This window comes from Sinocyclocheilus rhinocerous, unplaced genomic scaffold (assembly GCF_001515625.1).
Source record: "Sinocyclocheilus rhinocerous isolate Xijiao unplaced genomic scaffold, SAMN03320098_v1.1 scaffold200, whole genome shotgun sequence".
NCBI lineage: Eukaryota > Metazoa > Chordata > Actinopteri > Cypriniformes > Cyprinidae > Sinocyclocheilus > Sinocyclocheilus rhinocerous.
Genome location: NW_015641014.1, coordinates 2,238,792 through 2,252,878, shown reverse-complemented (window position 1 = coordinate 2,252,878; position 14,087 = coordinate 2,238,792). Strand labels below are relative to the sequence as shown.

Sequence of the window (14,087 nt, the reverse complement as noted above, 5' to 3'; positions counted from 1 at the left end):
ATCTTCAGAAATCATTCTAATATGCTGATTTGCTGCTCAAGAAACTGATTTTCTGCTCAAAAAACATTTATTATTATTATGATTATTATGTTGAGTAGATTTTTTTCAGGTTCCTTTGATGAATAGAAAATTTAGAAGAACAGCATTTATCTAAAATAGAAATCTTTTGTGACATTATAACATTATATACATCTTTATCATCACTTCTGATCAATTTAAAGCATCATGTATCTAGCAATTACATATTCCTTCAACAACAACAACAACAACAATCATAATAATAATATTAATAAACGTTATTAATATTTATTATTGTTATAATTACTAATTGTTGTTGTTGCTAAAACCGCATTATTATTATTATAGTTATTATAGTTATTATTATTATTATTAGACAGGCACAACCCAGCAATATTACTCCAATTAGTCACAGCGCAATTATATAAACTGTGCAACGTGGTTGGTCTTGTTATATAGCCAAAGCGCAAATCTCTCAGAGGAGGTATCCATGGGCGTCTCGCAAGTCGCACTATTCACCAAACCACTATTTATCACTACTGATGAATGCTTATACATTTACAGTGTAATTCTACGTTTTATCACGCAGTATTTCTTTCTTCTTGAAACGCTAAAGAATTTTGAGAAGTGCGTTTGTTTTTAATTTGATAGTAGTGGGTCTATCCGTGGCGGAGGGATCTGTGCAACGAGTCCAGCGCCCAAACAAGGAGAATTAAGAGTTAATACGGTCTCCCCGCTCTCTCTCACTCAGACACATCAACCGAGCAGACCCAAAAGCGCGAACGTGTGCAGTTCTCTCACTATGGGTGCGCGGGGACATTTGTGAATAATTACCGGAGTTTGACACGTTTGTAGACGAGGAATCGAAATCGTTTTGCGATCGTTCGTGGGATTTTCGCGCGGAGTCCCACTCCTAAATACATTTTTGAAGGGAATCCGCTGTTCTCGGTGAAGGACGGAGTGCCGGTGTTTTCCGGTTCGAAGCACAGTTACGCATCGCAAGGACTGAGAATCGTTTTGAGAAGGCGACAAAAAATGTTACTGTCCAAGTTTGGATCTTTTTCTCATATTTGCAACACGACCAACATCGACCACTTGCCGGTGAAAATTCAACTTCAAGCAGGTAACAGACGTCGTTCTTCAATATCATAATAACGATATACATGTTTCACTTCGCATTTAATTGCGTGTCCTTCCTCCGTTATTTACTCCTAATTTTCCACACGCGACATCCAGCCGCTTAATCGGCACGCGCCTGTCCGTGACCTGCGTATGGAGCCATTTTGTTGCCAAGCGTGCATTGTACACATTCGGTTTAAATCGCGTTTTTATAGCAACACACTAACTCATACTGCTTTTTCTCCTTCGTTTTACAGCCAAGACCGAAAGGGAGCCGTTTGACAAGGTTTATGAAGTGGGCTCGGTGCTGGGAAGCGGCGGCTTTGGGACAGTGTACGCCGGTTCTCGGCTCTCAGACGCGTTGCCGGTAAGCGCTGGCTTTGTTTTGGTGGCAGCACATGGCCGCGTTTGGCGCCACAGTCACACATTCATATGCGCGTTTTTCTCTTTTTGTCTCTAGGTTGCGATAAAACACGTCGCTAAGGAGAGAGTGACCGAATGGGGTACGATTGTAAGTAAACAAGCCTTTATTATGTGTTATTTTTCTTATCAACGCTAGGTTGTTTCTAAAACGCGTGTTTATATTCCAGAACGGCTCGCTGGTTCCACTCGAGATCGTTTTGTTGAAGAAAGTCGGGAGTACGTTTCAGGGGGTCATTAAACTCATCGATTGGTATGAGAGAGCCGACGGCTGGCTGATTATAATGGAGCGGCCGGAGATGGTGAAGGATTTATTTGACTTCATCACGGAGAAAGGCGCGCTGGACGAGGACACCGCCAGGCGCTTCTTCAGACAGGTTTTGGAGGCGGTGCGGCACTGCTACAGCTGCGGGGTGGTTCATCGGGATATCAAAGACGAGAACCTCCTGGTGGATTTACGCACCGGAGATCTCAAGCTCATTGACTTCGGCTCCGGGGCCATCCTCAAGGACACCGTCTACACAGACTTTGATGGTGCGTCCTTGACTCTTACCCATCCTGCTCTGCATTGGCGCACCTGCCGCTTCTAGTAAAACGAGTTCAAGTATTTTTATGGAAAGTGTCAGATCCTGACTTGGGGAAAAATAATTACACTTAATAATTAGCCCTAGAGTTAAAGAAAATTAAGTGTCTGAATCGAGTGTCTCACCTCTGCTGAAAAACAGCTTTGATGGTTTTATCTGGTCTGGCTTGGTTTCAAAAGGTTTTAGGCACGTGTTTTAGGAAAATCAGCTGGAAACTTCTTCGCAAGGCTAAAAGACCATCTTTAACCTGTTAAGACTATCTTAGACCAGCAAACAGTTTTTTTTTTTGTTTTTTTTTTTACATTTTATGTGAAAAACAACATTTTTCACCTTGTTCACAACAATTTCTATATATAAAGATGTTTTTTTTTTCAGTAGGATCCAATCCTCACAGGTTGCGTTATAAACTTAATACCTGTACATTTGTTTTTATGTTGTTTGAAGAATTGCATTTTTAAACTCATTTAATGTTACCTTATCCCATCGAATCTGAGAGGTAAGTTAATGGAAAGGATCAGCTCTTACTGCGTAGCATCTGTTTGTTGTGAAACCTGAGTTGCGGCACCACGTGATCCCATCACGTATCCCTGTTTTTGTTTGGTATCCAGGCGACTCCTAGCCTTTGGGGGCCTGTCACACCACCCCTAGTGAAGGGGCTTTTGTTGGGGGAAGTGACTCATGCTGGAAGCATGTGGAGTTGCCATAGCTTGTGACTGTTTGTACCTGAAAGTCTCCCTTTTAGATCGCCCTCCTGTTTCAGCTTGCTTGTATTTTTGGATCGAGCCGTTCTCCGGCTCACAGTGAGGCTGAAGGAGGGAGGAGAGTTTGTGCGAACGCCAGACCGCTGGCGCCCCCCTTGCTAGAGTCAGCTGACTGGAGCGGCTCATTATACAGTGCTGCAGTGTAATCAAAATCTGCGCTTTTTACGCCAAAACAAGGCGATTATGAAACGAGTGTTGTGTCGTGCCAGAAATAAAAATCACAGAGTAGGTTTCAGGACCAAAAAAAAGTGCAATCTTCATGCTCTTGGCTCGCAAATAGATGTTTTGTAAGTCTCAAAGGTTAATTCTCACTGGATTGAAAACCAAATGTTTTATTTTGTAGGCACGCGAGTGTACAGTCCTCCCGAGTGGATACGTTACCACAGGTACCACGGACGCTCGGCAACCATTTGGTCCCTTGGCGTCCTACTGTACGACATGATGTGCGGCGACATCCCGTTTGAGCATGATGAGGAGATTCTGAGAGGACGGCTCTTTTTCAGGAGAAGAGTCTCTCCATTTTGTCTCTTTTGTCTCTAGGTTGCGATAAAACACGTCGCTAAGGAGAGAGTGACCGAATGGGGTACGAAACAAGCCTTGTTTCTAAAACGCGTGTTTATATTCCAGAACGGCTCGCTGGTTCCACTCGAGATCGTTTTGTTGAAGAAAGTCGGGAGTACGTTTCAGGGGGTCATTAAACTCATCGATTGGTATGAGAGAGCCGACGGCTGGCTGATTATAATGGAGCGGCCGGAGATGGTGAAGGATTTATTTGACTTCATCACGGAGAAAGGCGCGCTGGACGAGGACACCGCCAGGCGCTTCTTCAGACAGGTTTTGGAGGCGGTGCGGCACTGCTACAGCTGCGGGGTGGTTCATCGGGATATCAAAGACGAGAACCTCCTGGTGGATTTACGCACCGGAGATCTCAAGCTCATTGACTTCGGCTCCGGGGCCATCCTCAAGGACACCGTCTACACAGACTTTGATGGTGCGTCCTTGACTCTTACCCATCCTGCTCTGCATTGGCGCACCTGCCGCTTCTAGTAAAACGAGTTCAAGTATTTTTATGGAAAGTGTCAGATCCTGACTTGGGGAAAAATAATTACACTTAATAATTAGCCCTAGAGTTAAAGAAAATTAAGTGTCTGAATCGAGTGTCTCACCTCTGCTGAAAAACAGCTTTGATGGTTTTATCTGGTCTGGCTTGGTTTCAAAAGGTTTTAGGCACGTGTTTTAGGAAAATCAGCTGGAAACTTCTTCGCAAGGCTAAAAGACCATCTTTAACCTGTTAAGACTATCTTAGACCAGCAAACAGTTTTTTTTTTTGTTTTTTTTTTTACATTTTATGTGAAAAACAACATTTTTCACCTTGTTCACAACAATTTCTATATATAAAGATGTTTTTTTTTTCAGTAGGATCCAATCCTCACAGGTTGCGTTATAAACTTAATACCTGTACATTTGTTTTTATGTTGTTTGAAGAATTGCATTTTTAAACTCATTTAATGTTACCTTATCCCATCGAATCTGAGAGGTAAGTTAATGGAAAGGATCAGCTCTTACTGCGTAGCATCTGTTTGTTGTGAAACCTGAGTTGCGGCACCACGTGATCCCATCACGTATCCCTGTTTTTGTTTGGTATCCAGGCGACTCCTAGCCTTTGGGGGCCTGTCACACCACCCCTAGTGAAGGGGCTTTTGTTGGGGGAAGTGACTCATGCTGGAAGCATGTGGAGTTGCCATAGCTTGTGACTGTTTGTACCTGAAAGTCTCCCTTTTAGATCGCCCTCCTGTTTCAGCTTGCTTGTATTTTTGGATCGAGCCGTTCTCCGGCTCACAGTGAGGCTGAAGGAGGGAGGAGAGTTTGTGCGAACGCCAGACCGCTGGCGCCCCCCTTGCTAGAGTCAGCTGACTGGAGCGGCTCATTATACAGTGCTGCAGTGTAATCAAAATCTGCGCTTTTTACGCCAAAACAAGGCGATTATGAAACGAGTGTTGTGTCGTGCCAGAAATAAAAATCACAGAGTAGGTTTCAGGACCAAAAAAAAGTGCAATCTTCATGCTCTTGGCTCGCAAATAGATGTTTTGTAAGTCTCAAAGGTTAATTCTCACTGGATTGAAAACCAAATGTTTTATTTTGTAGGCACGCGAGTGTACAGTCCTCCCGAGTGGATACGTTACCACAGGTACCACGGACGCTCGGCAACCATTTGGTCCCTTGGCGTCCTACTGTACGACATGATGTGCGGCGACATCCCGTTTGAGCATGATGAGGAGATTCTGAGAGGACGGCTCTTTTTCAGGAGAAGAGTCTCTCCAGGTATGTTCTGAACCAGAGATACCCCAAACCAGGGGCCAAAATTGACCCATAATGATTTGGCTCGCCATGCCATATCATAAAAGGAAGGGAAAAAATGCCATTAAACAATATATTTATTTCTAATTTATATTTTTGTTAACCTTTATTTTTGCCTTGCAAAAAGTGAAATTGGTTAATGTAAACAGTCTAGACTTTAATTTTTAAACCCTTTTGTGGGTGAGAAGTTTAACCTTTCTGGCTTTTTTCTTTCTGTTTATCAGTGTGTCAGCAGCTCATCAAATGGTGCCTCTGCTTGAGACCTTCTGACCGGCCCACTTTGGAGCAGATCTTCGAGCATCAGTGGATGCGCATGGAGGAAAGCCCGAAAGCAGAAAGCGGCAACATCACACTTCACGCCATCAGCACAGAATCGGGCAAAGAAAGCCTTTGACGGATGCGGGGACGGCGAGTGAATGGACTCTGAGACCTTTTTGCTCTTGTTCCCAGTCTGTTGGTTAACAGGACTTCGGTTTTTGTTGCATAAATGTCTTTTTTTGGTTGTTTTTCTTGCTAAGGGTGAGTTGTTATCCGTAGGGATTGCGTGAGCAGCAATGCTAGTGATCCTTTGATCTTACTGGTTGCTCTTATAGAGCTTGGACATTATTTTCCTTTTAGACTATCTTTTTAGTTTTCGGTGCCTTTTTTGGAAAGCTGCTTTTATGGGATTCAAGTCAGGACAGACACCAGGTGGATTTTCATGGATTTGAGGGGAACTCCCCTGGATTCATGGGAACCTTCAAAGACTGTATCTAGTTATGTGGTGGGTCTCCCTTGCCCTCTAGTGGTCGAATACTTGAAGTACACACTTACTACTCTCTTAACAGCATCTCTGCTGCTCTGCCATTCATATTCACTATTTCAGTGGTTTTTCCCTTCTGTTGTTGTTTTCTGAATGTCTTCCACTACTTCATCTCTGTTGACATCACTTTTTAGACTTTGCTTAGCAGAGACTTGAGTGATGTGCATAATCAATGCAATATTCATGGACTCACTTATCTTATTTCATTTTTTTTTTTTTCCTTCTTTTTTTTGGGACTTTGGTTTTTTAAATACAAGTATTTGTATTGTATTTATGTACATTTTCTTCCATGTATCTTATTTATTCATGCAATACAAACATTCCACATTCAGTGGCTATTTATTTATTTATTTATTTATTCATTTTATACCATCTGCAAAAAGTAAATTAAAATTGTTAAATGTAAATAGTTCTTGGGCTTATCTTTAGTTTAACCTAAAGGATCATAGACACGCTAAAGCTATCTAATACTGATACAAATATACAATTGAGATGTTTAGTGATGCCATTTTCTGATGTAGTGTAAAATTTAGAATCAGTTTTTTCTCCATGTGAAGTGGAAGTAAAAATGTGTTTTAGTCTTTCCACTGTGACAGTGTGGAATTTTTATTTTTTTTGAACTGGTGAAGCATTTATTTTTTTATATTGGACACAATAAATTCCTTTCATATGTAAATTGTGGTGTCTGTTTGCATTTAAATGAAATGTCTTATGTTTTCATGTGCTGTTATACACAGTATTTGAGGGTGCTGCCCCCTACAGATAGTGGAACTGAGGACTGATTGGAAGAAACCTGACCGATAGCTTAGAACATTTAGTAAAATAAAATAGAAAATACTCCAAATATTCTTAGTTCCATTCACTTCAGTCCATTCCCAAAATCTGATTTTGAACATGAGGAAGTAGCCACAGATTGTGTATCTGACTCACCCCTCACATGAACTGCCCAAACATCCTGCTGAGTAGTTAACATTACTCGCATTAGTCAACGGGGTATGCAAATGTGATGACACATTGGCGTTAAAGCATTACTGTCAGAGAGCTGTGTGAGACTTAATGATTCATTATGTAATGCATGATTCAGATGTAGAATCACCTGAGATTGTTAAATTCTACCTACTGTTACGAAGGTATCAAATATGTGACCCTGGAGCACAAAACCAGTCTTAAGTCGCTGGGGTATATTTGTAGCAATAGCCAAAAATACATCGTACGGGTCAAAATTATCGATTTTTCTTTTATGCCAAACATCATTCGGATATTAAGTAAAGATCATGTTCCATGAAGATATTTTGTAAATTTCCTACCGTAAATATATCAAAACTTCATTTTTGATTAGTAATATGCATTGCTAAGAACTTCATTTGGACAACTTTAAAGGGGATTTTCTCAATATTTTGAATTTTTTCATTCTTCGCCATATGGGCTGCTGGACTGATAAGAAGACTTGACTTCTGTCAATGCTTGTATTGTAACGAGCAGTTTACTCAAGATAACTAATGTACCACAGCCTAGGGTTTACATTAACATATGAGTCCATAATCATAATAAACTTGATAATGAGTTGACAGCTGATAGTTCAATAAATCAAGCTCTTTACACTAGTTGAGTAACTAATTGCAGGTCAAAATTTCCCACATTTTTTGATCAGTGACTTTCCCATGATTTGTAATTACAGTACACCCAGCTAACATGAAACATTCTCAGAACTTTGGCTAACATTCTGGTTCTCTCAGAGTTATGAACAAACATTCTTCCAGTAACGTTAATAGAACATTCACTCAAAATGATCTGGTCTTTATTCATATTAGCACAAAACTATGATTTATACATTGTTTATAGAACGTTTTTCTGAAAGATTTTAGTTGGATGTTCGTCTAACGTTTTTAAATGTTACTACTTATTAGTTTCAGATGGTTCAAAGAACGTTCAAAAGTGACATTCCCAAATGTTTATAAAAATATAAAATTAAAAGATTTTTTTTTTACATTTAAAAACTGTATGTTGCATGTTGGTGATTTTCATTGCTACAGATTTGGTGACGTTGTTGCCTCAAACTATTGTTTGTAGCATGTGGATAGTCAAAATTGATTGGGTGAATTCACGTTTTACACAGTTTATTGTACAGGTAGCTAATCTCTGCTCTAAACTAATGTGCTGCTACACTGCACGCACACACACAACACACAAGCTCGCACATAAGGTACAGATCGTGCACACATAGAAACAATCAGGAGTGCAGAAAATTGTCAAGACTGTACTGTGGTTTATCAGCTTAAAAATGGAAAAGTTACAGCATATTCTTCATATTCGCTGCACAGACAAGTGAGTTAAGCAATAATTTAATGTTAAACTATTCTTCTAGTATTGTGTATTTATTTTTCATTTAATATAAGTTCTGAACAGAATTTTGTGATATTTCAAAACACTGAAATACTTCAACCATGGAGCGAGTTGAGCGAGTTGAGCGAGGAACGGGAAATGGTGAACCCGGAGCAGAGCTGGAACGGAGTGATTATTGAATGCTTGGAGTGTGGAGGAGAAATTGTTGCCCCTCCACATACTCTGGTTCCTGGAACTCTTGAACACCCTTTTTACTGCTGTGATATGTTTGGATGTTTTCAATTAGCTTTCAGTGAAAAAAAAAAAATTTATCTCTTAGTTTTAGTAAATACCGTTTTTTGAGAATATAGCCTACTGAATTTCCTTTTTTTTTCTCACATAGTGGACATGGTAATTTTGGTCGGTAAATACCACATTTATACATGCAAATGGAAGAAATGTAAACCCTCCTTTACTATATTTCATGATTTTGTGAGAATATTTCCAAGTTTGCTTACAAATACTTAATAGAAAACTAAGTAGAAAGATGGGAAACATATGCTTCTCATTTTCAAAATAGTTACTATTTTAGTGCTGTCCTGATTTATACATTTGTTAGCCCATTAAATTTAAAATCTTGCTTTTTTTTGTCAGTGTGGTGTGCCAGCTATAATAATAAGAAGAAATGTTTCTTGAGCAGCAATCAGCATGATTTCCGAAGGATCATGTGACACTGAAAGCTGGAGTAATTGAGCTTTAGCATGAGAGGAAAACACATTTTTAAAATATCCAAAAAGAAAGCAGTTCTTTCAAATTGTAGATTTACTGTTTGCTGTACTTTTTTTTTTTTTGATCAAACACATGCAACCTTACTGAGCAGAAGAGATTTGTTTCAAAACCATTAAAAAATCTTACTGACCTTTTTTTTTTTTTGAATGGTGGTGTATAGCATAAGCTATATTTTATTTGTAATATAACCTATATTAAAAGCATGTATTTTAACCCAAATATAACAGCCCACAGTAGCACATAAATCATTTTTAAAAATATGTCATTGAATGCCACATAACATTCATGACATATATTTTATTTGACTGGACTTGAAATACCATTATCATTAGTTTCCCAAGGAGCAAAAAAGCTACGTGAATATAAATTAGGCTATATTTATGAGCGTTGAATAAACTCTTGAAATTTGGCATTCAAACCAACCGCAGCCAACCAGCAAACAAAAAGCATTCATATTAATTTTTCTAATCATAATGTTGGTGATTTCTAATCATAGATCCAGTTATAATCAGTCGTTCAGTACCTGAGCGCTACATAAACGGATGCCGCGTTCTCTGCCGCACTCCACTCGCTTACGCTACCGACAAGTTAACAAACGGATATAGAATGTGCGCTTTGATGCATCCAGTGTACAGTAGAGACGGCGTTAGGATGTGGCAGACCACTTTCTTTTGCAAGTTTCAGCTCATACATCTTTGGTGTAAACTCGCCTTAACCAAACACCCCCCAAGAAACCCTCAGCGCCCCCCTTTCAAAAATATTGCTTCCAGCACCCCCCGATGCTCTCCGAACGCTCCCGTTGAGAAACAACGCTCTTTCGGTACAGACCCAAAAATGTCAGGTATACATTTACATTTTGCAGATATATTATTTGACAGGTATAGAGTATACAGGTTTTTTTTTTTTTCTTATCTAATCTGCGGCCTATGGGAAAACAATATAAATAACTGAACAACTTAGATCACACAATACACAGCATCCATTACGCATCTAAAAACAAGCTACTCATGGCTGCCTTGCGCCCAGTTCCTTATTTTTGATGCGGAACGTAGTGACGTTGCGCGTATGGCGCCGTGCGTGATGACGCATTCCGTAAGGCGATGGAGAGCTGCAGCCGCATTGTTGTGGGGGGAAGAGAGGTGAGCTAGCCTGTTAGCATAGTGCCCATACGGCCAGCCCAATAACGAGCGAAAACAGGCCCGTTAGTATGGTCGAGCTGTTGTTATCTTGAGCGTGTGACTCCGGCTTTTAAATGCTTATTTTTGGATCCGGCAGGCCGTTACGGATACCTCATATTACACTTGGAATACAACGGAGAAACGGCTGGTGGACGGTAGCGCGGCTCGTGCGCGGATTAAACCTACTGCTGTTCAGTAGGCCACAGCGCTGCTGCTTTTAGCTCGGCCGTACTGCCTTTAAAGATTCTTTGAACGTCGACGGCGAAGGTAAGAACGAACCACAGTGTCTCTGGGGGTTAATTTATATATTTGCGGCTTTAAAGGGCGTTTGCATTCACGTTTTACAGTGCGTGTTTTGTTTTGTTTGACGCCATGTTTGCAGTAATGTCGGTAGGTCTTTCCAAACAGCATTAGCTCACTAGCACAGCCACCAGCAGGCCGCCGGATCCAGTGTGTGTCCTTGCTGCTCAGTTTGTGTGTGTTTTCTTTTCAGTCCAGTGTGTGGCCTTGTTCTGCCCTGCCCCCTCAAACAATCAAAAGCCTGGATGTAAACCGTGGCTGTTATCTGTTAAACGCTAGTTGCTTAGTTAAATGGGTTAATGTGTCAGATTGTGGAGCTTAAAAAGTCAGTTAGGGGTTTAAATAAAAATAATAAAATGAACAACACTCAAATTGTCAAGCACGTTCTATATTGTTGTGTTATTGATTTCTTTTTTACATTTTAATCAAATAAGTAGCTAAGTCAGATGAGAAACGGTACATATTGTCAAAAATACAAACGCACGCGCTTTTTTTCTGTTTCCATGCCAACTTGGCTTTAGGTTGCTATGGATACCTGATGGGATGTGTGCTTGCAATTATGCCTGTTCACACCAAGGACGTTAACTAGAAGGTTTTAAAAATCGTTCTTTATGATATCCACCACACAAATGTAATGATAAAAACTCAAAGGAACTATACCGTTGGAATCACTTGCAGAAGGGTTTTCCCAGCTCATGGACGGTAAAAACATTGACAGCCAATGAGAATCCAAACCACTTAAAGGGGTCATATGACGTTGCTAAAAAGAACATTATGTTGTGTATTTGGTGTAATGCAATGTGTTTATGCGGTTTAAGGTTAAAAAAACACATTATTTTCCACATAATGTACATTATTGTTGCTCCTCTATGCCCCGCCTTTCTGAAACGCATCGATTTTTGCAAAGCTCATTGTTCTAAAAAGTGGGGTGTATGCTGATTGGCCAGCTATCCAGTGCATTGTGATTGGCTGAATACCTCAAGCGTGTGACGGAAATGTTACGCCCCTACCATACTGTGATGCCCTGTCCGGCCGGAGCGACGAGACAAAAACATTAAAACCCATTACAAACGAGGCATTTGTTGCATACAGTGGGGACATAATTACTGATTATAATGACTTATACTGTCTTCTTACGCGTTGCGTATCGTGCTGTGTAAACATAAAACCATGTCTGCATTTGTGATCTTTATAAAGAATATCTCTTTGGGTTTGAGACTTTAGTCTTTGCAACTTTAGGGATCTTATCTATGCACGAACAGCTTGTAACACTCCAAAGAGAAAGGAAAATTTGAAATTGCATCATATGACCCCTTTAAAGAGTATTTAAAGTGGCAAAAGACGGAATTGGTCCTTCGGAAAGACCCGCCCCCTTAGTTACGGTTGCTATGTCCGACAAGCCATGCCGCTCAGATGCCACACATCATGTTCTCACGCAGTGAAAAATACACCGTGGGCAATCTGGGCATGGTGTAGTGGACACAATAACTTCCCTGTGCTGGGGTGCATCGAAAGATGATGATCATGTATCGATGATATCCAGAGATATTGTCAAAAGCATCAAATATTGGCGATATTAAGAGTATTTGGCATTTCCAATTAATGTAGGCCTATTACTTCTTATTAGGGCTATTACTAGTGTTTTCAAAAGACCCGGTACTTCGGTACCAAGTCGGTACTAAAAAAATGAAAATGTTACGGTACCAGGTTTTTTTAAGTACCGGTGGTACCGAGTACCCGGTCAACCCAGTTCTTGATGCGCTATCCGAAAGGTGCGCAGATGCGCTCTCTTCATAAAAGCACTGAGACTTGGCGACATCAAAACGAGGAAACACACCAAACTAACAAAACAATTTAAAGACACCCAGACTTACGCGTTGCGTATCGTGCTGTGTAAACATAAAACCATGTCTGCATTTGTGATCTGAGAAACGAAAAACAACAAGCGCTACTCTACACTGCTCAAAACTTGCATTTGAGTTGTCAGTGGCAAATTCTTTAAATATAAAAAACTTGCTTACAGGCTGTGAGTCAGAAGCGCCAGTCTGTCCTTGCAAAGTTGGAACTGCCCCACTTTATAGAAACAGCCTTTGCACAGACGCATTGTAGTCTACTCTACCAGGATCAGGAAACAGTCCTCCATAAAATGCGCTGCACACATCTGAATATTTGGGTTGAAATTAAATGAAAGTAGTCAATTTTTAATTAGCATGTTTTTGTGTTTTGCTTTGGTACCGAAATTGGTACCGAGAACCGTGGATTTTCACTGGTATTGGTACCGAATACTGAAATTTTGGTACCGTGACAACACTAGCTATTACTATTACTAGGTTACTTTTATTATTAAGTTAGTATTACAATTAATTTCCCCCTGTAATTTCATAGCGCATCACTGCATAACTGACACACTGTGAGGATAATAAAAGAGCTAAGCTTACTCTTCATTGAAAATGTTTTAAAAAAGGTATTTTAAAACAGGTATATTATAGGGCTGGGCGATATGGGCAAAAATTCATATCTCTGTATTTTTTGGCCGATTTGTGATATACGCTATGTATCTCCGTATTTTCATTTTTGTATTTGGATTTTAAAAAATCTGTATTTAATATATATATTTCACTTACCGCCCAATGTTGTCCAACAAAATAATACGTATTAAGGGCTATGAAAACAAATAAAGTTAATGTAACAATTAGAGCCCGACCGATATGGGTTTTTTGGGGGCCTATACCAATATTAGGGAGTAAAAAAGACAGATACCGATATATCGGCCGATATTCTTTATGTGTGGGCTATATTATAGTACAGTATATAGTCAAAAGTTTGGACACACTTCCCATTCGTGTGTCCAAACTTTTGACTGGTACTGTATATAGAATACAGTATATAGTAGGGCTGCACGATTGACAAAAATCATAATTGTCGATTATTCCCTTGAAATTGTAATTGCGATTATTAATTACATTTATCACAATTTAAACAAGCTGAAAAACTTTTATTGCTTTTCTATAGTACTAAGCCTCAAATGTCATATATACATTAGGGGTGCTCCGATCCGCCTTTTTCGCCTCCGATACCGATTCCGATACCTAGGGTTCAGTATTGGCCGATACCGATCCGATACCAGTGAAGTTTTTTTCCCTCATTTAAATAAATGTAGAATTGATATATCTCTGTGTGTGGAACTGATAATCATTCTTTCACAATCTACTAGATACAGACTACTTCATTATAAAGAAAAATTAAATAAACAAATATGAAAAAATATAGGCCTATGTATATTTATACGATAGGACAAAACAAATACAGTGCAGCACAAACTGTTTTTATACAGTCTATGAGCACGATGCGCTTACAAATGTGCGCATCCGGTGTGCAGAATGACGTGTTGCTTCAAGCGCATCATTCTGCACACCGGATGCGCACATTGTAAGCG

At 39.8% G+C, this 14,087-nt stretch overlaps 3 protein-coding genes across 3 annotated transcripts in view; all 3 read left to right on the top strand.

Annotated features, from left to right (window-relative positions):
• The first annotated feature begins 527 nt into the window (after nt 1–527).
• Nucleotides 528–3,442, top strand: LOC107753660 (serine/threonine-protein kinase pim-3-like). The gene is made up of 5 exons (XM_016569867.1): nt 528–1,141; nt 1,395–1,504; nt 1,598–1,648; nt 1,728–2,091; nt 3,246–3,442. Exons 1-5 carry the CDS (start codon nt 1,054–1,056, stop codon nt 3,440–3,442), a joined length of 810 nt encoding a protein of 269 aa, XP_016425353.1. The 5' UTR covers nt 528–1,053.
• A 6-nt stretch (nt 3,443–3,448) lies between these two features.
• On the top strand, nt 3,449–6,299 carry LOC107753606 (serine/threonine-protein kinase pim-3-like; the record flags this gene model as incomplete). Its single annotated transcript, XM_016569807.1, has 3 exons — nt 3,449–3,893; nt 5,048–5,224; nt 5,485–6,299. Coding segments are annotated over 3 exons (792 nt in total), but the record flags the coding sequence as incomplete, so codon positions are not given.
• Nucleotides 6,300–13,203: 6,904 nt separating this feature from the next.
• Nucleotides 13,204–14,087, top strand: part of LOC107753659 (bromodomain-containing protein 1-like) — an 18,915-nt gene continuing 18,031 nt past the window's right edge. Inside the window, exon 1 of the mRNA XM_016569866.1 lies at nt 13,204–13,213. Within this exon, the coding sequence (XP_016425352.1) occupies nt 13,204–13,213 (10 nt within the window). The remainder of the gene's footprint in view (nt 13,214–14,087) is intronic.